This window comes from Wolffia australiana, chromosome 3 (genome assembly GCF_029677425.1).
Source record: "Wolffia australiana isolate 7733 chromosome 3, ASM2967742v1".
Lineage (NCBI taxonomy): Eukaryota > Viridiplantae > Streptophyta > Magnoliopsida > Alismatales > Araceae > Wolffia > Wolffia australiana.
In genome coordinates, this window is record NC_135837.1 from 3271024 (window position 1) to 3295993 (window position 24970).

The following is a 24970-nucleotide window of genomic DNA, read 5'->3' on the forward strand; positions in this document are numbered from 1 at the left end:
TAGATATCATTTTTGTTTATATTTGAGGATAAGTATGAGAAACTCTTGATTTTGTTGCATCAATTATTTTCATTAGTCAATTGAGAGATTACTTGAATTTAACTATCATCACTTTTCTGTATTATTCTTTAAAATATTTACTAAAAACATATTAATTTATAGAGTGCATGAACTCATTTCTAACAGAAAAAGCACAATATAACTTGCAAAAATATGACAACTTGTTACAAAATAAAAGGAGAAATTTATATTTGGATAATGTTTTATGTTAAAAATAACATAATCTTCTCTGGAGAAGCAAAAATAGGAGGAGAAATTAGCACTACTTGGTGAAATAGGTTCTTTTAGAATTAATTTCGAACCATCTGCTAGAGGTTATAACAATCCGAGCAATCCCACTACATCAGGACCCTTTCGACGTTTTTTCCATTTTTTTAATTTACTTTAACTTTGGGTTTCTTTTTGAAAATATCAGTTATGCCTCATTCTTGTTAGAATAAATTTAAGGGTAATCAAAATGATGAATAAAGCATGAAATCAAATGAAGATAAGCATGTAATATTTATGTTCATGAAACTGAAAGTTTCCTTTCAGCTATCAAAACTTTTGACCAGGATAAGAATCTAATATTATAATTTTAAGATATTTATGTTTACAAAAAAATCATCAATTGATTTGGCTGAAAGGAAGGTAAATAACAGCAAATCATCCTTATTTTATAATGTCATAAAGATTTATGGTTCTACATTGGATAATAATAGTGATAATATTGAGAGAAGATACTATATATGGATCTTCAAGTTGTGTTGAAATTGGGCAGTGTTAAACTATAAATTTAAGGTCAAAATTTTTAGAGTTGAATTTGAGATGAATGATGACCAGAATAAAAAAAGTAATTTACTAGATTTATCTTCCTAAGAAAAGAATTATTTTATTAGATAATACATTTTGGGTTTTAGAGGATATATTTTGGATCCAAAATCAATTCAATGCAGTGGAAGAACTTAAATTAAAAATAATCATGCAAGATAAGGCTAATTTATTGGATTTGATAGTTGATCATGCCCTAAACTATCTTAGGAGCACCATGCTGATGAAGATTATACATATACAATAACTGATAACAAAAAGGGTTAGTAAACTCCTTTACAACTTCTAGAGCACTTAATGTAAGTTGGTAGCTTGGCCGTTGTCAGTTTGACCAATAGATTGAGTTAATTTGATATGTGATTATTCAATATATTTAATTACCCAATAACGGGTTATTGGGCTTATGGATTTGTTAACTTGATAAGCATATGGGCCTAGAGGGTCACACACATAAAGTATTTAAGTTTTTTAAATAAAATACTCCTATTTCAGTATCCCTTTTAAAATCACCTAAGAAAGTTTCTGAAGGGCATGCCCTCCTTACTTTTTTATCCCCATCCTCTCTCTGATTAATTGTATTGGTGAGAAAATGTAAAGATTAAGTTTGATGACACGATGCAGAGATTCGGCATGCTGAGAACCATGTGGAATCAATCAAGAGAAACTTTGACTCTGTGTAAGGAGATCAGATCATCCCTTAATTATTTTTATGGTCTGTGTCTCAGTTTACTTTATTTAGTCCTGCATTAATTTTTTGGAGGCCTTCAATCACGTGACAAAGCACACCACAAGCTAAACCACATGTTCTATAAGGTAAAAGTTAATTCATCAACTCTTTCATCGAATATATTTCTAATTTGTTAGTGGTTGCACATTTAATCCCTTATCAATGTAATATTCATAATATGACTTAGGTCATGGTCAACCATTAAATCTTAGGCTGACATCATAGTCAGGATTGATGCGTTTATAAATCATACAAAAACTCATTTTGTATAACTTCATTATCTTTTGCAACATATTTTTGTATCATCTTATTTGAGCAAGTCTCCTCTTATACAAGGGACAAAAAAGCCCATTTTTAATCATAGAATCACCTTGTGGACTTTTTGATGTATTTAAGCTCAGATTATTTTGAGTCCTGTGATTAGGATTTGTAGATCATTGGTAGAACAAAACCATCTATACACCTGATGTATTTGGTGTCTCAAGTCAATGAAATGGTTACACAATTGTGAGATGAATAGACATGATTGATTGTTTGCATCATGGATTGATACAATCCCCTTTAGGAAAATCTTTAATGTCTTCACACAAATAGTCATGAGTTTAATCATCCTCAGAAAATGAGAGGGATAAAATAATGGTATTCTACATGGATATTTTGATTATGAATATTTAGGACATACTTGTAAAGATAAGCAATCATTTTTTAAAATGTCATCATCATTCACTCATCATTGCAAATATCCATGGATGTCGTTATAAAGAAATTTAAATGGGACTTGTAAAGATAAGTAATCATTGTATTATGATCTCATCATAATTCACTCATTCATGAACATATTCATGGACTCCATTAAAAAATTGCACATGAAATATAATGGATATGAATTGTAAAAACTAAATTAAATGAGGCGTGGATGTGTGATTGGCGCTGAGCATATTATTCAATTGTGGTCCACATCTCCGAATCTAGGCAATGGATGCTTGTCCGTCATGGATTCCCTTTATTATGAACTCTCTGCCATCACAGAAACATTGTGTCATGTGGTCACACATTCAAATCTAGCAGGGAGACCCTAGTCCATGAAAAACTTCATTGGCCGGCATACTTATGTACCAGCGAGGTACCACACTCTGGATTAGGAAACTCTTGGACTCCTTTCTGACTTTATTCAAATATAGAATCAGTCCATTTTTTGCATTGTATGTCTCAAGTAATCCATCTCACCTCTGCTCCTCTCTAAGCACACTTTACTTAAATTTTCTTATCTGAGCTCCCCAAGTTGCCATCTACATGCACCGTGCATGCACATAAGTGGACTTCCCAAGAGGTCCCCCATCCCAAACTGCCCCTTTGCAGCACACTTAGTACCTGAGCTCTGTTTCTCGCTCTCTTCCTCTCTCTAGATATTTTCCTACTAATGACTAAGATAAGCCTTGAACATATGTAAACATCGCAACTGTATATGACACTGTAGCCATGAAACCAAAAGCAGCATGTGGGCTTCTGTCTCTAGATATTTTCCTACAGATGACTAAGATAAGGCCTTTGACTCCATGTAAGCATCACAATTGCATACGACCCTATAGCCATGAAACAAACAACATTAATCGGGCTTTTCTCTATAGATATTTTCCAACTGATGACAAAGATAAGGCCTTGACTCTATGTAAGCACCAATATTGCATATGACCCTATAGCCATGAAACAAAAAACATCATGTGGGCTTCTCTCTCTGGATATTTTCATACTGATGACTAAGATAAGGTATCGACTCCATGTAAGCATCACAATTGCATATGACCCTAACCATGAAACCAAAAGTAGCATGTGGGCTTCTCTCTCTAGATGTTTTTCATACTGATGACTAAGATAAGGCCTTGACTCCATGTTAGCGTCACAATTGCATACAACCCTATAGCCAAGAAACAAAAAATACCATGGAGGCTTCTCTCTCTAGATTTTTTCCTACTGATGACTAAGATGAGGCCTTGACTCCATGTAAACATCACAATTGCATATGACCCTATAGCCATGAAACAAACAGCGAGCAGCATGTTGGGGGGGGGGGGGTCTTCTTAGGTTTTCCCATCTGGGCCGTGCTATTTGTGGCCCAAACAAGCCCATCAATTCTTGCCCTTTTCAAGGCGACGGCGCATGGGAAGCCTGCGGCCCGTTAGACCGAGGAAAAGAGACACCTGCTGTGCATTCAATGCCTTTCAAACGTTCATATCCCCTTGAGAATAGTGCATAGATAGAGAGATACTAGAGAGAGAAGCTCCTAGAGAGAGATAGAGAGAGAAGCCCACTGTCCTCTCATCCACTGAGAGGACGGCACGAGCCGTAACTGGCGGATCAGAACGTCCGAGACCCCCCTCTCTCTTTCTCTCTCTATCTCTTTCTCACTCTATCCTTCTGTTTCTCTCTCTATCGTCTCATGGGCTTTGCTCATTTCGTATTCTTCTTCCTCTGGTCTGCGCTCTGCGCGTCGACCCTTCAGAGGCATAGAGAGACAGAAGCAGACCAGTAGAGCTAGAGAGAGAAACAGATAGTGGCAGACCAGTAGAGCTAGAGAGAAACAGATAGAGATAGAAGGCAAGCAGGCCGGTAGAACTAGAGAGAGAAACAGATAGAGATAAAGGCAGACCAGTAGAATTAGAGAGAGAAAGAGAGAGAGAGCTAGTGGCTGGGTTGTAGAGAGAGAGAAGAGGCTACCGTATCGGAGAGCAGAAGGGTTCAGAGAGACCATCTGTCTCTTTCCCAGCCCCAGCTGGTCAGGTGACCCTCCCTGGTAAAGCCGAACTTAGAGAGAGACAGAGACAGCAGCACAGCCCCCTGTTTCTTTCTCTCTCAACACTCTGAGCTATCCTCCAATCCCATCTCTCCTACTCTCTCTCTCTCTCTCTCTAGAGTAGTGTTCTTGGACGGGGGACGAAAATTACTACACGGAACGTAGTCCGTCATCCGTTCGCTGACATCAGAACTAGAAAGAGAAAAAGACAGATGGGTCTCCTTGTTTCTCTCTCTCAAGACTCTGCGTTATCCATCCAAACCCACCTCTCTCTCTATCAATAACAGGGTTCGTGGACGGATGACGAACACACATAACTAAAGAGAGAAAGAGACACCAACGGACCTCCCTGTTCCTTTCTCTCTCAAGGTTCTGGGGTATCCCTTCAAGCCCCATCTCTCCTCTCTCTCAGATCGGACCTCAGGCCTCCATGAACGCATCCCGTCATCCGTCTTAACCTCAGAACTAGAGAGAGAAAGAGACATCAACGGAGCTCCGTACTCCTTTAACTCTCTCTCTAGAGCAGAGTTCCCCAAACGGCCGACAATCAAAACAAGACGTACCGAGCCCGTCATCTGTCCTACCCTAAGAACTAGAGAGAGAACCCCCCACCCGCCGAACTCCCTGTTCTTTTCTCTCTCTAACTGCAGAACTATCCTATACACAATCCGTCATCCATCCCAAACCTCGAAACGAGAGTCGACCCTCCATCCATTCCGTCGTGCGTTCGTTCAACGCGTCATCCTCTATCCGTCCATTGGGACTACAGACAAAAACTATAAAATATCACGAACCCAATCCCGTCATCCATCTCCAGCCTCGAACGAAAATTAACCCCTTCCACTACATCATCCGTCATCCGTCTACTCGTTAATATGAGCATACACCGTCATCCACCTTAAACCCCTCGGTCCGTAACGTCATCCGTCCATGGTTTAAGAGGAAAACTATCAATGACCATCCGTCCAGTAACGTTATCCGTCACAGCCGAATGAGTTTAGTTTACGTCATCTGTCAGTCCCAATCCGTCATCGACCCACCTCACGCAATGAAACCCCCCAACCCCTCCGTCCTAACCGTCATCAGTCCGTCCTAGCCGGCATCCGTCCATTGGATTAGAGACAAAAATCTATGCTGACTCACTAGAAACAAGCAAAACTGGTGGGTACTCCGCCGCCGCAAAAAGCCTGCCGTTATACCGGCCGGCGGCGGCGGAGACCGACCCTTTCTCTCTCCTCTCTCCTCTCTTCTCTCTCTATCACTCTCTCCTCTCTTCTCTCTCTATCACTCTCTCACATGACCAGCAAAGCGTCGGAGCTGAACAAGTCGGCCACGTCGCCCACGTCCTGGAACACGCACTCCCGCCACGGCGGCAACGCCTCCTCCAGAAACATCCCGCTGCCGCCGTATCCAAGGCACTCCTCGAACGCCCAATCCGGCGGCGCCAGCTCAGCCATATCCAGCCTCAGATCCTCGAAGATCCCCCCACCGCCGCCGCCAAACTCCGCCGCCGGCGCCGCCGGCGGCGGCAGCACCGACGTGGGCGAGGACAGAATCCGAGATCCCCCGGAAGATACGGCGGCGCCGACAAAGTTGGTGGCGGCGGCGGGGCCGCGGAGCTGGATGGCGGCGCAGTCGTACACCTTGGCGGCCTCCTCCGCCGTGTCGTACGTGCCCAGCCAGATTCGCATCCGCCGCGCCGGATCTCGAATCTCAGCCGCCCATTTCCCCCACGGCCGCCGCCGCACCCCTCTGAACTTGGTCTTCTCCTCCGGCGACCGGCTCTTCTTCTTCCTCCACGACGACGTCGACGACGACGACGGCGACGGCGACGCCTCCATCCTTATCTCGCTCACGTACCGCTTCGCGCTCCCCCGCGCGTCATCCTCGTCGTCCGTCGCGTCCGGGTCCGTCACCGATATCCGGACCACGCGGGGGTACGCGGCGGCGCTCCGCCGCGGGGCGTAGTGTTCCGTCAGCTTCCGCCGCCGCTCCGCGTGCTTCATTCTTCCGCTCTAGAGAGAGACAGAGAGGGGTTCTAGAGAGAGAAAGAGGGAGCTTCGACAGTGAAGTGAACAGCTTCGGCAACTAGGCCCTTGTAAACAGTTGGCTTTCCCTCCTCTCTCTATATACTGCCGCAGTTCACTGTGCCCGTGAAGAGAGAGAGAGAGGAGTAGAGAGAGAAACTAGAGAGAGAGAAACTAGAGAGAGAGAGAGAGAGTGAGACTGCGGCAGCGAAGGAGGCCTTCATTCAATTCTCGCCTTTTTCACGGCGCGCGTTCTCCTCGGGCGGATGAGGGAAATTTTCGGTTTGCCCCCTGGAAAGAGGGGGAATTTGGGTTTTGCCGATTGGGGGCGGAGAAAAAAGAAAATAAAAATCTGGGCGGTGGGGCCCACGGAAGAGGCCGGGCCGGCGCCGAACGCGGCGGACGACGTGTCCGCGGACGCGTTGGCGGCGGTTCGGCGACTCGGACGTGTTGTCGCCTGGGAAGTCGAGACCGCCGCGGCACGTGTGTGGGGCCCCGCACGTGCCGACTAACGACTGCCGTCTAATCAGCCGTCCCGGCACGCCGTTACGCTTTCTCTAATTTATCGTATTTTCCTAATAAGGGGTGGCGGAATTCCGGGAATCGTATTTTTTGTATTTCCCATAATGGGACCTTTAATTTTTTCCCCAGCTAAATTTATTACAAATGAGAGGGAGATTATGGAAAATTGACTGGCGATGATAGAGAGCGAAAGAGAGATTGATGGTGACCGAGAGAGCCAAGTTCAAGGAATGTTAAGTCAAAATAATAAAATTCAAGGGACTTTTCACAATCAACTAGGTTTTATTTGACCGAACCTTTCTCAATTATCATTTTTTTTTTCAAGTGGCTAAGTTCTGACATATGAGGGGATGGGGTGTTCTTTACTATTATATCTCTCTTTCTTACATATAATCTACTACCAATCAAAATAAACAAATCTCTTACATCTTAATTAATAGCTGTTCATCTCATAGTATCCTTAGTAATAGCTGTTCATCTGTACTAATATCCATAGTATCCTTACTAATAGCTGTTCATCTCATCTCTCTTACATCTTAGTTAAAACTCTGAAGATAATTCTGCGAGTACCTATATTAATATATGTATTAGCAGAGTTGATAGTAACAAATCTTCTCCAGCAGATGGGAAGCTCAATCTAATACCTGTGAATTCCTATATCTATTACCTGTGAATTCATGTATCTAATTCCTAGATCATTCTGCTAATACCTATGTCTAATACCTGTGAATTATGATCCTAGGCATCATCCAGTCAAAGTAGAAGATGGAGGGCAGTGGAGAGATAAATAGATGCATATAGAAATTGAGAGAGAGAGAGAGATAGATGTCTGAAGCACAAAGTGACGCCAGAGACGGACCATCAGACACTGACCAACACGACATAACAAAGAGACATTTGTTCGGTCCGTCGGAGAGGAAGAGAGAGAGATAGAAAATGACAATTCAGAGAGGACTTACTGGGAGAAGGCCAAATCCAAGAGCCTGCATGGTAATGGGCCTGCGCTCAGCCCATGGCGTACTTCTGGGTCCAGCTCCTCGCCGTCGCCTCGTACTTGGACCGGTCGGTCTTGTACATGTGCGCGATCTCGGGCACGAGCGGGTCGTCGGGGTTCGGATCCGTCAGCAAGGAGCAGATCGAGAGCAGCACCTGAAAACAGCCAAATCAGATTGGTCAACGCCCACGGCCAAATTAGAAGTCACCGCTTACGGTCAACGGTCATATGAATGAGTTGACCTTGGAGATGGTCAACGCCGGGCTCCATTGCTCTTTAAGGATGTCCAAGCAGATGCTCCCGTTGCTGTTGATGTTGGGGTGGAACACCTTAGTCCTGAAGGCCACCTGTAAAGTCAACGGCTTGTTAGCCTTGAAATTTCCATAAAAATAAACAAATTAATTTTTTTTTATTTTTTGGGGAATTACCTTCGGGGGCTTGAAAGGGTAATCCGGAGGGAAATGAATGGTAACGAGGAAGACACCTCCGGCATATGGGCTGTCTGGTGGGCCCATTATGGTTGCTTGCCAGTGAAACATGTCCTCAGCCACAGGACCTAGATAATATGCAAAATTGCTTGCCTCTTTAGTAAGAATAATAATCAAGTCACGCAATCGATATAAGAAGAATTTTGGTTTTGCCAATATTTAGATTATCAATCATGAAATTCGAAAACGGAAGACACCAGCACAATGGGAAAAAAATAGCCTTCGTGGCCCGTCCCTGGTTGCCGGTCCCGGGGTGTCAAAGATATATTTCAGTTTATATTTCATGTAATCAAAGAAATATTCCCAAAAAATATCAAATATGAAGGCAGGATATTTGTATTATGTGCAAAATGAATGCGTAGAAATTGATCTATTGCACCGTTCAAAGGATATTAAGAGGGTAAATACTTGAACGACGACAACAACACGTCTTGGATATTCAAAAAGATGAAAAATGAGTTGAGGATTTAATTGAAAATAACGCAAACTCAAATAAGATACTATGGAAACCATCTTGACTACGACCAAACTAATTTATATGAAAATCTATGATCAAAATAATAAAGAGTTCCATGGATAAAATCGATGGACTGTTCATGATAATAACGCCATACCAATGGCCAAGATCTCCCATTAGACCCTCGTAAACTTGCATAAATCAATTTCTGAACAACATCAGAACATCTATGAGGAAGACAAGAAAATTCCAGAAAATAACTTTTCAAGCTCAAAAACCACGCCATCGCTGCGACAATCGCCACCAGAAAGCCCCATCAAATTTCCTTCGAACAGCAATAAATCGATTAAGGAGAACCATCTACGTCAAAAAAATACATGACCGAGACAAAACTGCAACGAATCGGAACCCCCTTCCGCGCCTATTCACGAATAACGAAAAAAAATAGAAGATCCGGATAATCTTCCGACAGAAAACCAAAAAAATCGGCAAGATACCATCCAGATCTACGATATAGACGAAGAACAGGGATCAAAAGGCACCTGCGCTGCAAGATGTCGGGGGATCCTTCTGGAGATCCTTGAGCTCCTTCAAAATCCTCTTGGAGGCCATCGCAGCCCACCAAACTTTCCGAACCCTAGAAACAGAAAAAGATCGGATTTTTCAACAAGGCAAAACAAAATCAACCCAACCGATGAACGAGAAACCAAGAACGAACAGCGATCGGCGATTAAATAGCGTATGAACGCGTAATACTTCTCCTACGGCAGCCCTTCGACCCTTTGAGCTTCCTCGCCGACGGCGTTCTCCCGAGAAAAAGTAAAGAAGAAAGAAGTCGTCTTTGACAGGTTCTTCTTTTCTATGTCCCCCACCTCCGGTCCCCAACTCAAATATTTATCCCGAGTGGGACCTAACTGCAATTATCCATAGCAGACATATCCATTTTCTAATATTATTTTCTGCGGGCCAAAACCCAATGAAATTTTGGTTCTGAAATGCCCACCTAAAACTTGTCACTAATTCAGAATTTTGGTTTGGTTCAGGAAAAAGTTGGTTAAACCTATTGTTTAAAATATGATGAATATGAGGGTGCATGTTGCAAAGTCAATGAAGATGAAGATTCCGAAGATATGCATGTTCTCACTTATTAGAAAAACCAAATTTGATGTCGAACCAACCTATGTCGACATTCAAGTCAAAGTCAAAAAATATTTTGGAAATGATAACCATTAGTCTTCCTTGAGCATGTTAGCTGGTTGATGTTTTATCTTTACGCCCGTTTATCAGTGTACCATTCATCCATCCACCCTTCCATCATTTATACATCCATGGAGATTAAAAGCATGTTATCAGTAAAATATTGTGATCTGTCATAATTCAAATTGAAGTTTGAGCCATCTAAATTATGTGCATGAATTGTGGTAAATTTTGTTTTTTTTTAATCTGAGTTTTCCCTCTTTTGATATACACATCGTCACAAAAACAACATTTTAAGTATTAACCTCTGTATTTTGTGAGTCACAACTGCTTGTCTGCCTGGATGAAGATGTGCTGAAAAAAAAATGTTATTTCTTCAAGTTTCTGAAAATTATCAGCCTGCCATTGGCAATGTCAAGATTATACAACTTGTGCAAAGACTAAATAAGAAACATGAGAAATGGAGTCATGTGTGCTAGAATGACAAAAATAAATAAAAAATCTAAAGAATCTACGGTATTGAGTTGGGCAGAAGTAGTATATAAAGAAGCGATTGAATAAGACAAAAGGGGAATGAAAAAGCAAGGATGAAAGTATTGTGGAAATGAGGAATATTGAGGGCAAGTTAATGAAACTAGAGAATAATTATTGTGGAATATGTGTAAGGTAAGGAAGAGATTGGTGAGGAGAATATTTGACAAACAAAATAAAAATAATTAAAAGGAGAAGAGAGGGTGTTGAGTTGGAATAAAGAGAGATGTGTGTGTGTGAGATAGAGTACGACAGATTGAGAACTTGCGTGTGCGTGCGTCCACAGGATTTAGAAATGAGAGTTCATTGTTACCTAAATTATAATATAAATGAATTGAAATTATTGTTATATATTTAATGCACATAATTAATTTTAGATAATTGAATACAACACTGGTAACCTGTCGAGGGAGAGTCTCAAGAGTATGATCGCGGGGCAAAAATACTGAAATAGAGTTCATCTGATCAAGCGAGTGGTAATTGGAGGATTATGTCTTTTCATAACAGTATTTAATGTACGTTATGAATTAGGGACAATTTAACATAACATAAAGAATTACACATACTTGAAACAATATTGATCATTGGTCGAGAGAGAGAGAGAGAGAGAGGAGAGGTAAGATGGGATTTCTTCATTACACAAATCAGGGTATAACTGTTGTTAATATAACGTACAAAGTGAAGTAAAGATAATTGAACAAAACATAAATGGTGGGTTGAAGGGAGAGCTTGTGCGACCAAAGGGAAGGTAAGATGGGATTTCATCATTAAATTATAGATATCGTCAGTAATTTAATGCGCATAAATGAATTAGAGAGAGATAGAGGAGGAAAATTATGATTCCCACATCTCCACGGCTGATACTGAGTCTATCAGGTTTTAACTGCTATTGAACTAATTTTTCATTCGCTCAAGTTCCCCAGCAAGCTTATGTCTAAGATTTGCTACCCGTTTCCTCAATCATCTATCGTTCTATTATGTCTTCCCCAAAGGCAGCTTCTCTCTCTGGTCCCAGCTTAGGACGTCTCGTTCTATCCTATACTAGCAGCTGTTCTGTGGACCTTCTCTAAACAAATGCAGAGCATGGAATATCAGTCACCGGACAGTTTGATAGAAATAGAGATATAGATAGATAGATAGATACATACATAGTTCTATAGATAGATAGATAGATTGATACATAGTTCTATGGATAGATACATAGTTCTATAGATAGATACATAGTTCTATAGATAGATAGATAGATAGATAGATAGATAGATAGATAGATAGATAGATAGATAGATAGCGGGATAGATAGATAGATAGATGGATATATTGATAGATAGAGAATGATAGATAGATAGAGAATGATTGCTGCAAGAGATAAAGAGGTAGTGAGAGAGAGAGTGTGTGTCAGAGAAAGGGAGAGAAAGAGAGAGTGTGTGTGTGAGAGAGAGGGAGAGAGGAGAGAGAGAGATAACGAGAGAGAGTAAGAGGGGGAGTGTTTGAGAAAGAGAGAGTGAGAGAAAGAGAGAGAGAGTGCGAGAGAGAGAGAGCGAAAGAGAGAGAGAGAAAAAGAGAGAGAGAGAGAGAGAGAGGGAAAGAGAAAGAGTGAGAGAGAGAGAGAGAGAAAGATCGCATACCTGCAATTATCAGAACTTCAAGGAGAGGATTGGCAGTTCCTGACGGTTTCACCGCGCAATGATCGCCGACGCATGCAGATTCATTGAATGCATTATTAAAATGCCGAATATCATATCAGATCGGTGATTCCAATGATTTATGTTCCTCTGCAAGCCATTCAGGAACGGAGAGTCTTGACCAGCGTGCGGAAGCAAATAGATATCAATCATCACAAGCAATTTCTGTTCTTATCGCAGACTCCACCATTTCCGCATCTGATTTCTAGCATGTTATCCATCTACCTTTGTACACTGTCAGAGCTAAAACTTACCGATGAAATTCAATCGACGTAAGATTACAAGACGCTAGAGTTCAAGAGTTAGATAAGAAACTAATGTAAAGGAAGATTTTAGCCGCCGTTGATGCTACAGAGTAGCGCCGCCGAGCTTGGTCACCTCTTTCCAATGCATCTCACGACTCAAGAGGCACATGCCTTCTCTCTTCTGCGTTCTCCCAGCGGCTGCTGCTTCCCGAGGATGAGGATGGCACCACAGATTCGCTCATGGGGAAAGCATAGATATTGTCGATTGAACGTAAGGAAAGAAAGAAATCAATTAAACTACTTGTTTGCTCTAAAGGTAGATAATAATCAGCTAAACAATGTTTTTGTCAAAGATTTTTGTGTTGTTTTCTCTGATTAAATAGACCACAACTTTGTTCACTAGATGAAGTTGTTGTTAAGGAGTCAGCACCAGAAGACCAGTGCGCCAACTCGCCAAGTCAACGGACATGAGTTACGACCTTCAGTTAGGATCTAATCCAGATTGGTTAGTAAAATCAACATAACTACTATACTCATTAAAGAATTAGATGATAGGATTAAATATAGAATAGGATTAAATCTAGACGGTCAGGATTAAATTTAGTTAGGATTATAATGGCTAGGATTATAATGGGTCCACAACACCAATCAACGGACGTGATCGGTGCACCCATTTAGTTATAATGGTCCAGATATAATTGTTGGGTTCTTGAGGCCTTGACTTGGATGAACAGAACAAAACGATGCACAGCGGAAGACCTTTTGCAAATCGAACGGCATCAACAAAACATTAAAACGGCGTACCTTTCCACGGATCTCATTCGTGATTTCTTCGATCCTGGAGCGAGACGAGTCGAGCTGCTCAAGTGTGCAGCCTCTAGACGTATCCACGCGATCCTCGGCACGTCGGATCTCCTCCTTCTCATAGACGAGCCCCGTTCAATCTCCGTCGGCATCGTTACGTCGTCCCGATCACATCAGGGATGGAGAGGGGGTGTGGGGAGAGTGGAGAAGAAGGGGAAAGGCCCTGAACAATTCTGGCCTGGGTGAATTTCGTTCAGGGCCTTCCCCTATTTATACTAAGTAGGTATTTTTCATAAAAATCCCCAAAACTTAAGTACATCTTCCAACGTCCAAAAAACCATTTGCGTGTGACCCTCTAGGCCCATGTATCAGTCTAATTAACGACTCCAGTGGCCCAATAACCTTTATTGGCCTTCCAAATTAATTAACTATATCATCATATAGATTAATTAATGTCGGATCGATATAACCCAATCGATAGGTCGAGACTCCGACACGTGGGGTGCCAAGCTACACCTCGTGTCCTAGAAGATACAAAGGAGTGTGTATTGACTCACTCATGGAACCTGTTTATCATCGGTTACCGTGTATGTATAATCCCTCATCCACTTGACACTCCTTGGACGACTTAGGGTATGGTCAACTGTCAAACCCTAATCGGTTATCCGAGTTAGTACTGATGCATTTGGAAATCATCGGAGAACTCTTCTCCGATATTTCACTGCCTTGCCCAAGGACTTCATTGCATCATCTCCCTTGAGCTGTCACCTCTTATACCGAGGGTGGAGGATCCCATCTTGACCACTCGATCGCCTTCGTGTACTTCTTGATGCACCCGAACTAAGACCGTTTAGAATCCCATGATTAGAGACTCGTTGGCCATAGCCAAAGTACAATCGTCCGTCCACAAGACGTCTTTGGTGTCTCAGGTCTAAGGACCACTTACACAACCGTGACGTGAATCAACCTGATTGACAGTTCGGTATAATACCATTTAGGGATTCGTACGAATCAATTCAGTGAACTCTTTCCACTAAAGAGCACCCACTATCTATCCTTAGTGTCGCCACACTAATGGCTACGGGACTGGCCATACTCATCATATGAGTGAGGCTAGATAGTGCTATTCTATCCGGATACTTCGATGTCCTTCTCGCGTATCCTTCGAATAGGAATGTTTAGAACACATGCTTAAAGACTAGTGATCTCCGTATTACGATCTCATCATAATTCACTAAGTCTGATCATATATTCATGGACTTCATTATACGCATCACACGTGCACTATAATGAATATGTTCTATTTAATGAATATGGAACGAGATGTGGAATGTGTGATTGGCTTGCCGGCCACATATATTTCCATCAATAACCAACTCAATGTTATAAAGAAAGGGATCATTATAAAGGTGCACCGTTGATCGGTGCACCCAATTCATTATAACGGTGCAGATTATATCTGAGTTTAAATGAATATATCTGTTGTAATCGGTTACAACAAATATATCTAAAACAACGGTCACTTACTATTCTTACACTCTTATACTACTTATAAAAACAAATCAATGTAACCATCGATGTTTGGGGATTAACAACAATCTCACTTTACACCTCTTTTCTTGGTGTTCTTCTTCTTCATCTTCTCCCTTTTCACTTCTTCTATCATCTTCTGTCAACTTCTATCGAAGATCTTTTACATGGTATCAGAGCCAGGCGACCTCATCATGGGAGAAGAAAGGAATGTCCCCTCTATTGCAGCAATTCCACAGGCTGCATCAAGCATGACGGCCATAGGGCATGTGCCCATAGTCATCTCTCCTGGAATGACTATTGCGTTCAAGCTAGAATCAAGCAATTTTCAAATGTGGAAAAATGTCGTCCAGCCTCTCCTCAACGGGTATGGACTAAATAGATTCATTAACGGTACTGCTTCTCCCCCCATCTTGGTTACATATCTTCATGGGAACACTTCTGAAAACCCAGAATATGAAAAATGGTGGAGGATTGATCAGCAAGTCCTCGGGTTCCTCCAATCCACCATCTCTGAGTCGGTCCTGCCCTGTCTAATTAAAGCCAAATCAGCAAGAGAGGCTTGGGAAGCTCTAGGAAACACCTTTGCTGGGAGGAGCCAATCTAGAATCATTGAGTTGGATAGATAATTTACAAATATTGGGAAAGGTACGATGGCAATAGAAGATTATATCAAGCACTTCAGGTCTGTTGTCGAAGCTCTGGATATGGTAGGACATCCAGTCAATGAGCCTTCAAAAATCTACACGTTCCTAAGAGGCCTACCCCCTGAATATTCCTCTTTCGTCATCAGTATCAATGCTAATCTTGATCATCTGAGTTTTGAGCAGATTGTCACAAATCTGAAGGCTCACGATGGTTATCTTACTCATCATCATAAAGGGAATGGAAATGGAACTCCACTAATGGCAAATTCTGCTCAGAAGCAATTTCACAGGAACTTTGATCACGGACGTGGGTCAAGAAATGATCGGTGGCACACCACTGACCATGGACGAGGATCAAGAAATGAGAACTGGCACAGCAACCAGAAGAATCCAACTGAGCAAGAACGAAGCCCAAAATCTGAAAGTTGGCGCACTTGTCTTCTGGTGCTGACTCCTTAACAAAACCTGAAAGTCAAAGACTGATACTTCTCTTCTTTTTAAACTGACTTTTCCAAAACCTGTTTTTATTCTAATCTACGTTGATGATATTCTTATCATTTCTCCATGTTCATCCACCATTAACTCTCTAGTTCATCAATTACAACAGAATTTTGCAATCAAAGACTTAGGACCCACCCATTATTTTCTTGGGATATAATTAATCAAACACAACTCTGGTTATCTCCTCTCCCAATCTAAATACTTATCCGAAATACTCTATGACGCTAACATGGAGAACAGCAAACCCTCACTCACTCCATGCTGTCTGAACAAAACACTCTCATCCAACAACCCCTTTCTTGATCCAACTTTATATAGGAAAATCACTGGCTCTCTTCAATATCTAACCTTGACCAGACCCGACATCTCCTTCGCCGTTAATAAAGCTTGCCAGAAAATGCATTCCCCCACTCTTCATGGCTGGCAATTTTTAAAACATCTCCTTCGCTATCTTCAAGGCACAATTCTGCATGGTCCTTTTATTTACAATAACTCCAATTTCTCCTTAAGTGCATTTAGTGATGCAGATTGGGCTGGAGACCAAGAAGATCGTCGGTCTAGTGGTGGTTTCCTAGTGTACCTTGGAAACAACTTGATCTCTTGGAGCACTAAAAAGCAACAAACCGTTGCCCGATCAAGCACAGAAGCCGAGTATAAAGCTCTAGCCAACGCTGCCAATACTCCTACGAGAATTACATCTAGACGGCAATACTCCTCCCACCCGGTGGTGCGATAACATCGGAGCAACCTATCTCGCTGCAAGTCCTGTATTCCATGCGAGAACGAAGCACATTGAGATAGACTACCACTTCGTAAGAGAGCAGGTCGCAGCCAAGTCACTCAGCATCCGTTTCGTCAACAATGAAGGGCAGCTGGCCGATATTCTCACCAAGCCAATACCCTCTCCGAGATTAAGTCATCTTCGGGCCAAGCTCAACGTCTCGGTCATTGGAAATCCAGTCTTGCTCACTACCTCCCCACTGAGCTTGAGGGGGGGTGTTAAGGAGTCAGCACCAGAAGACCAGTGCGCCAACTCGCCAAGTCAACGGACATGAGTTACGACCTTCAGTTAGGATATAATCAAGATTAGTTAGTAAAATCAACATAACTACTATACTCGTTAAAGAATTAGATGATAGGATTAAATATAGAATAGGATTAAATCTAGACAGTCAGGATTAAATCTAGTTAGGATTATAATGGCTAGGATTATAATGGGTCCACAGCACCAATCAACGGACATGATCGGTGCACCCATTTAGTTATAATGGTCCAGATATAACCAACTCAACGTTATAAAGAAAGGGATCATTATAAAGGTGCACCGTTGATCGGTGCACCCGATTCATTATAACGGTACAGATTATATCTGAGTTTAAATGAATTTATCCGTTGTAATCGGTTACAATGAATATATCTCAAACAACGGTTACTTGCTATTCTTACACTCTTATACTACTTATAAAAACAAATCAATGTAACCATCGATGTTTGGGGATTAACAACGATCTCTCTTTACACCTCTTTTCTTGGTGTTCTTCTTCTTCATCTTCTCCCTTCTCACTTCTTCTATCATCTTCTGTCAACTTCTATCGAAGATCTTTTACAGTTGTATCTTTGCAACTAGCTCTGGCTTTTAGTCGTCACAGGAGTCTTTTGTGAGGCTATCCAAATTGGTCAAGAATTTTGCAACACTGGTGAAGTTCCCACATATTTGTAATGAGCATTTCCATTAACTTCCCACCTAGTTTTCTTAAGGAGTTAGATGCTAGAAATCTCATCCTTAGGAGGGAAAGGCAATACTTGAAATGAAGGCTATTTATCTGCGGATTTTGCATAAATAACCATACTTTCATCTTGAGGTCTCCTATAAAGATAACTCATGGATGAACATTAGAGGAGATTCAGAAATTCATTGATTACTATTAGTTTGGGCTATCAAACTGTGAGGGGGTAAAATTCATTTACTGAAAGCTCCTGTGGGTTATATTGTAGCCTTACTTTAAAGGCAAAAAAATGGATCATTAGACATGAATATAAAAATTGTGGTTATAAATTACTGAACATCAAGATAAAAATGGATCAGTGCATCCTAATATTAAAATTGTCTACACTTTGTTTCATCATCACAATGGTATCTCGTCTTATATTAAACTTTTTATTATCTTAAAGTTTATACAAGAAAGCCTTTAAAAGAAGACAAAGGTAAATTAGGCATTTAATATTTCAAGAAAATACTTACCCAAATATATAATAGGTTCATAAGATTTGGATACAAATTATTGAATTTAAAGAATGGGGTGAATGATCAGCAAAAAAATAATCTATTTTAACCCAAATTTGTGTTCCTTTTTTCTTGTCAATGGTATTATATTTACATGAATTTTGACTCTAATAAAACCCATATCTATAGTTTGACTAAGTGATTTGCCTTGCAAAAAACAAAATGTTGTCTTTAAAAGTTGAACAAGCTTCTCACCTGCCTTAAGCACCTAGTGATGGAAAATGCATAAAATTTTCCCTTCTCTCACTCCCTCTCCTTTTTTTCTTTTTCTTTTTCTCTTTTTGTTGACTCTTCTCTTCTCTCTCTCTCTGTGTCTCTCTTTCACTCTTTCTCTTTTATCTCTCCTAATTCAGCTACTTTCTCTGTCTTTTATCCTCCACTTATTTGATCTCTCTTTTCTATCCTGTCTCTATTCTTAACCATCCACTATTCTCAACTATTCTACTACTCTCTTTTCTCACTAATTCTGCATCTTCCTTTCCATATCTATAACTGCCATATTTGACTTCACTCAAAGTCTCTCTCATAACTTTCTCCCACAATCAGAAAAAACAATAAGTCCTTCTAAATTTGTACATAGACCAGCTCCACTTGGTTTCCTCTTTCCCTTTCCTGAATACCTTGTTTTTTCCATCATCCTCTCCACCTTTGAGCCTTCACATCATCAACCTCGTATGCACATCTTAATCCTCATTCTGAAACTCACCTCTCATTTTCGCCCCTCCTGATATCTTAATCCTTTCTCTCTGTTTTATCCATCATCTTGTCGGTTCATATTCTTTCCTTCTCTTCCACCCTTCACACATAACACACAATCATCTTCCCTTGGAAATCCTATTCTTTCACTCCCATTTAAAATATACTTTTCTACACCATCCCGTTTTCCTTCATATCCTTTAGTGGATCTGCAGATCAACATCAATCAAGGCTTTTCAACATCCGAGCAATGAAGCTGTTGCCTCCTTTCTGCAGATCTAATTCCCAAATTTCAGAAAAAGATACAAATAAAAAAGGGAAATAAGAAAAGTACTTCCCATTTTTCACCAGTACACAATCCATTATATCCATCTTAGGACAAACAACAAAGCATATTTTTAAAATAACATATCAACAAATCAAAATCAATCAAGAGCGTTCAACATCAGAACAATGAAGCTGTTGCCCCCCTGCTGCAGGTCTAATTCCCAAAATTTCAGAAAATGATAAAAATTGAAAGGGATCGAAGAAAAGTGCTCCACATCTTTCACCAGTACACAATCCATTATATCCGAGGACAAACAACAAAGCATATTTTTTAAATAACATATCAAAAAATATCCACACAAGAATAAGTATGTTAATGAGAGAGAAGAGATCAAACAAAAGAAGAATCAGAAAATAAGTCAAAAAAGGGGTCAAACAAAACAGAAGAGTTAGGAAAGAGGATAGGAAATTAGAAAAAAAGGGAAAGAAGATAATGATAACCAGATCAGAGCAAAGCTCTGGGCAGAGTTCAACTATGATCAGAGTCCAACTGGAATTAATGTTAAACTCTAATCAGTTTTGACCTTGTTCATATGCACCATAGATTTAAAATAACCACAATATCATTGAAGGCATTTGTTATACAAAAATTAAACAAGATAGAGAGAAACAAAATAAAAGTGTAAATCGATTTAGTGTCTGATGCCCCTTCCCCTCTTTGCCTGATGTGAAAGCTGTACAACAAGAGAAGAACACAATGGTTAGAATGTGTCATTGGTGTACAACAAGATCTGTACAACATTGTGATGGTTATACCTCTTTTGTAATAAAAATTATGGGGGAGGTTCATCGGCCTATCCTCTTTATATTAGGTAGATCTCCTCAATGTTTGTCAAAAGCTCTATCATGTTGCTTTCAAGGTCCATTTGTCACAATAAAAAGTTCAATGTCATCAAGATGGATATGTTTTTTTCCAAAAGCCTTGAATGTTTTTAAGTTAAAATTCTCTGAAAAATGATGGGAATTTTTTGACCGGTGCGCTGGTGGCACAATTAGTATGCAAGTCTTGTCCACAACAGAAATTAATGGAAACTTTTCTACTTGCTTCTGCAGAGGGGGGATATTTGACACTCGAGCCATATGTAGGTAAGTTTGAGGCTGATGCAACACACATGAAATCCTAGTTAGAATCAGAGGTATGAAGCTTTTGCCAAGCCCACTTATGAACAACTTGACCTTAGCCCATTTATGAACAACTTGACCTTAAATTTCATAATATTTTTAAAAATTATTTCAATGAAAATAGGCAACATGGTTAAAAAAACACTTTTTAATATAACTTTTACATAATTTAGAGGTCCATTTATTTTCATTAAAATAATTTTTAAAAATATTATGAAATTTAATGAGTTTAATTCCTCTCTCAAGTATGTTATTATATATTTTTCAGGGCTAAGGTAAAATTTAAAGAAACAAATAATAAAAAAAGAGGTGTAAGAAGAATTAAATATAAAAATAGCTTTTGAAGATTGCTAACAGTGGAGTCCTTCAAGCACGGTAGCATTCAAACCACTATAGATAGGCGAGTGCAGAGTGCTCAAGCCTGCCCAAGACTTGCGAGCACTAGCACACATGTTGGAAGTGTCATTCAAAGCAAAACACAAGGCCGCACAAACAAGGCCACTAGAATGCCAGCGTGGAGGACAGAGTCAAAGGCCAAAGTATAGGCCAGACACATTCACACGGTAGTGGTTTATTTTGTTCAATTCTTAGTTTTTTTTTCAAATTTTATATAATGATGGTGGTGTTTTCTAGAATTTCTTGATATGGATTAATGATGGTGTTTTAATTTTCAAAATCACATGGTTAGGGCCCTGAAGATTCAAACTAGATGGCAGCCCTACGAGTCGCGACCTTATGATAATTATAAGAATATATGGTTGGGCTTCTGACAGACCCAACCTACACCAAGTTTCATCTGATAAAGGAAAATTACGTATTTTTAATGTCTTTTTAACTTTAATTTGCCTAAATAAAATAATTTGATGAAAGATAGAAAACTCACTGAGATGTGTAGAAAGAGCAAGGTAGTATCCAAAGGGGTTGGCCTTTAGATGTGAATTTAACAATTGATTATAGTTAGGGAGGTCTAACAATATGAAAAAAGATAGCAACAATAGTAGAATATAAGAAATTAGTAGTTAGGGGACAATATATAATGGATTTGAGAATTTAAGATAATATTTAATAATAATGAATACTATTTGATAAGAAAAACAACTAGGGAAAGAGAGAATAAGATATTTCGTTTATATATTTTGTATATTTTAAAGTAAATAAGAAAGCAGGATATTGAGTTGAATTAATGGCATTTTAGTTTAGACTGATATCAGTATAAGTAGTGAAGAAGTACTGAAGATTAATAAAATAGATAGAATAGTGTAGTACTATTAATTGGAGATGGAGATAATGATACTGGAGATTTATATTTTAGTTAGACAAGGAATAAGGGTTTCAGGGTACTAAGATGTAAGAAGTTAGTTGATAGAAATATTTAGTTTAAATGAAAATAAGATGAAGGGTGAAAGAGAGAAAGGAAATAGAATTATCATTGATAAAGGGAATGATAGATTAAGGATTTAATGAATTATATCCCGATATAAACGAGAACGTAAGAGTATAGTGATATATATATACTAAGAGCTTAGTATGAAGAGAGGACGGGCAATATTTTTTCTAGTTTTAGAGGGATTCACTTATATAGGTTTTGTATTTATGATATAGTTATATATATATATATATCTCTTTTTCTATGTATTTTTTATAGCATAAAATCCCGAGAAATGAGGTGTTTATGTCGAAAGCCTTCAGGTTTTCGATAGAAATCCCCAAAGAGGCTGAAATACGAGAATTGTTCACTATGCACATTTTTTTGAATATTTAGAGATATATACTTTTACATTTTGAAAGTATATATAAGGATAAATCAGGATGAATTTAGATAAATCGATGACTAACTTCAAATGCACACTATGTGCTCGATGAAATGCCTAAAAGATATTGGGATAATGACTTTTGATTAGATTGAACTTTGTTGAGTGATCGAAGAGCTTGAATCAAATATATAGTGTTATTTTACTTGATTGCAACGAAAAATCCTAAAAATTATCTATCTGCCCTGAATCAAGGAACAGGGGTGGGAATGCTGATCGCCAACCCCGAATAGTGGTGTACTGCTTACTACCTTTGTCTCTTCCTTCTTGGAGCAAAATCCTCACATCCTTATTGTTCCTTGATGTCTTCCTGAGTCGTCTTCACACCCACAGACTGTCGCAATGCTGTCGAGTGTTTAATCTCCGAAAGGAACCTCTGCCATTGTCTTCCTTCTTGCGATGAGAGATAATGAAAATTGGGGTAATGGACCCCCTTTAAAGGCTTAGGAAGGACCAGCCATGTACGTCAATTTAATGGGATGGCCTTGGGGGTCTTCCCAAGCCTTCAGATTCCCTTGGCGGTCCCCCTACCCACCAAAAACCATCATCTGGTGACAGTGCCACTAGGGGGGGGGGGGGGCAGGAATGGACAGAACTGCCATTGGACCTCAGATCCCCCTCACATGAGTCCAACGGCTATGATTTAATCTGATGTAACATGGCAAACGAGTTGACCGGCGCGTGCTACGCCATAGGGGAAACGATCACGAAAATGATGCAACATTGTGATAAGTTGCGGGCAATTAGAGTAAAACCAACAAGAAATACATAATAGCCGTCCGATCCAAGATGTAACTCAGGTATCAGCACAGAGAAGTGTCGCGCCTGACCAAGCTCCCAATGACCCGTGTGATCAGCTCAAAGATCGACAAAGTGAGAGACAATTTCCGTCTGATAGCATCCGTGTCATCGGCATGAACGAGCAGACCTGACACCGTCAAAGATGAACCCTAGCATGAGAAGGTGGCTAGTCCTATCATCGTCAAAGGTTCACTTAGGATAGAGGAGGAAACGAAGATCGGCAGTGAAAGAAATAATGATACTACAAAATAAAATGGGGAAGCGAGTGTGACCTATGGGTTGGGACCTGGTCGTCCAGACAACAAGGCAGGGTCGGAGGCAGTTGACCAGGAATTCTCCGGGCGAATAAACTAAGGCAATGAAGGAGACGGTACAACAATCAGTATCTGGCAATTGCCAAGATCTAACAGGCGTGAGAGACGGTGTCGTGTTGTGAGTGATCTACGAGGAGATCCTCGAGTTGGAAAATCGTGTGAGGCATGTGATATAGAGAAAGCGCGGGTCCACAGGAGTTGCTTTGGCGTTGGGTCACCAACTTGGAATGACAGTTTTGACACGTGCAAGGCCTCACGCATTGATGATGGCGATAGAGGTCCGACCGAGTAGTAGAGGGCAACGTACATTCCAATCAGCAACTCAAGTCAGCAAGTCCCGCGGTAGTTGAAAAGAGGACAACTACCCACCAACGCCTATGGCACATCGGACAACCTAGGCTTGTGGAGACAACCGCGCAGTGTGATCCTTCTTAGGTTGGACCTACGTGAGAGTATCGTAGCTGGCTAGCAAATCAAGACGCACTAGGAAGCAACATAGCACGTTGGGAAATCAAGGAAGGCCAGGGGATGATGGAGGTGAGTGTCGATCTCAGCAGTGACAAAGGGGAGTCCTGTAATGATTTCTTATTGACCGTGTTGGGTTCTAGAGGCCTTGACATGTATGAATAAATTAAAACATTCCATAGCGGAAGACCAATGCAAAATTGAACGACATCATTTTTTTTTTTGAGAGAAACAGAAACTCATTTTCTTAGCTCTAGCATTTCATGCCTAAAAGAGACATCTTCTAAACAATAGTCTTTCAAGTGTGACAAAGAGAGAGAGAGAGAGCCTCATTGTTCCATTTGATTGTTGGCCTATGACGAATGGTGAATTTTGACCTTGAGCTTGGGTAGAGTGAGAGAGGGGTCCTCTTTGAGCACACTAGGAGCCTTCACCATGTGTAAGCTCTGTTCCAGTTCCTTCACGGCAGCCTTCATCCCAGCCACCTTCTTACCCTTCATCCTCTGGGCATGGTGCTTGGCTTCCCTGGCCACTCTGATCTTGTTTATCTTCTTAGTCACCTTGAGCGTGTTCTCGGCAACATTCCTGTCGTATCTCTCTAGTCTGTTCCTCTTCCTTTCAAACTCAAAGGTGGCGTCCTGCATCATATCCTTTCCATGGAGCCTTTTATAGGCCTTAGTCCATTTAACCTTATGAGGATTTCTCTTCATCTTGAAATTCTTGTGACACTTCTACCTACAGAATCGAAATATCTTGGCATCATTACAAACAAACTGTATTCCATGGCCTGGGTAGATGCTTGAAGAGCACAACCAACATTTTTCTATTCTCATATTCCCATGTGAAGTTTAGATGGAGACGAGAAAATAGAATGGCGGAGCGCCGCCAACGAAGTCGGAGAGGACCGCCCGACCCTTGAAAAGGAACGACATCATTAAAACCATGAAATGAAGTAACTTTGCACGAATTGCATCAGTGATTTCTTGGATCCGGAAATGAGACTAGTCAAGCTGCTCAAGTGCGCAGCCTCTAAACGTATTAATAAAATCCCCGACACATCGAATATCCCCCTTCTTTTTGACGAGCCCCATTCTACCTCTAGCGTTGTCGTTATGCCGTTCGGATTGCATCATGCAT

At 40.6% G+C, this 24970-nt stretch overlaps 2 protein-coding genes and 1 pseudogene across 3 annotated transcripts; all 3 read right to left on the reverse strand.

Moving 5' to 3' along the window:
* Positions 1-5503: 5503 nt before the first annotated feature.
* LOC144700646 (ethylene-responsive transcription factor CRF6-like) lies at positions 5504-6540 on the reverse strand. Its single transcript, XM_078572094.1, has one exon. The coding sequence runs from the start codon at positions 6392-6394 to the stop codon at positions 5681-5683; it is 714 nt and encodes a 237-aa protein (XP_078428220.1). The 5' UTR covers positions 6395-6540; the 3' UTR covers positions 5504-5680.
* A 1173-nt stretch (positions 6541-7713) lies between these two features.
* LOC144700647 (ubiquitin-conjugating enzyme E2 28) lies at positions 7714-9768 on the reverse strand. Of its 2 annotated transcripts, none has more exons than XM_078572095.1 (5): positions 9633-9768; positions 9419-9513; positions 8360-8487; positions 8174-8278; positions 7714-8086 (listed from the first exon to the last, which is right to left on the reverse strand). In XM_078572095.1, the coding sequence occupies exons 2-5, from the start codon at positions 9486-9488 to the stop codon at positions 7943-7945; spliced, it is 447 nt and encodes a 148-aa protein (XP_078428221.1). In that variant the 5' UTR covers positions 9489-9513; positions 9633-9768; the 3' UTR covers positions 7714-7942. The 2 variants fall into 2 exon arrangements, with proteins under 2 accessions (XP_078428221.1, XP_078428222.1); XM_078572096.1 differs by having other exon boundaries at positions 9595-9751.
* A 14330-nt stretch (positions 9769-24098) lies between these two features.
* LOC144701471 (putative ribosome biogenesis protein RLP24 pseudogene) lies at positions 24099-24667 on the reverse strand (annotated as a pseudogene).
* Positions 24668-24970: the final 303 nt, after the last annotated feature.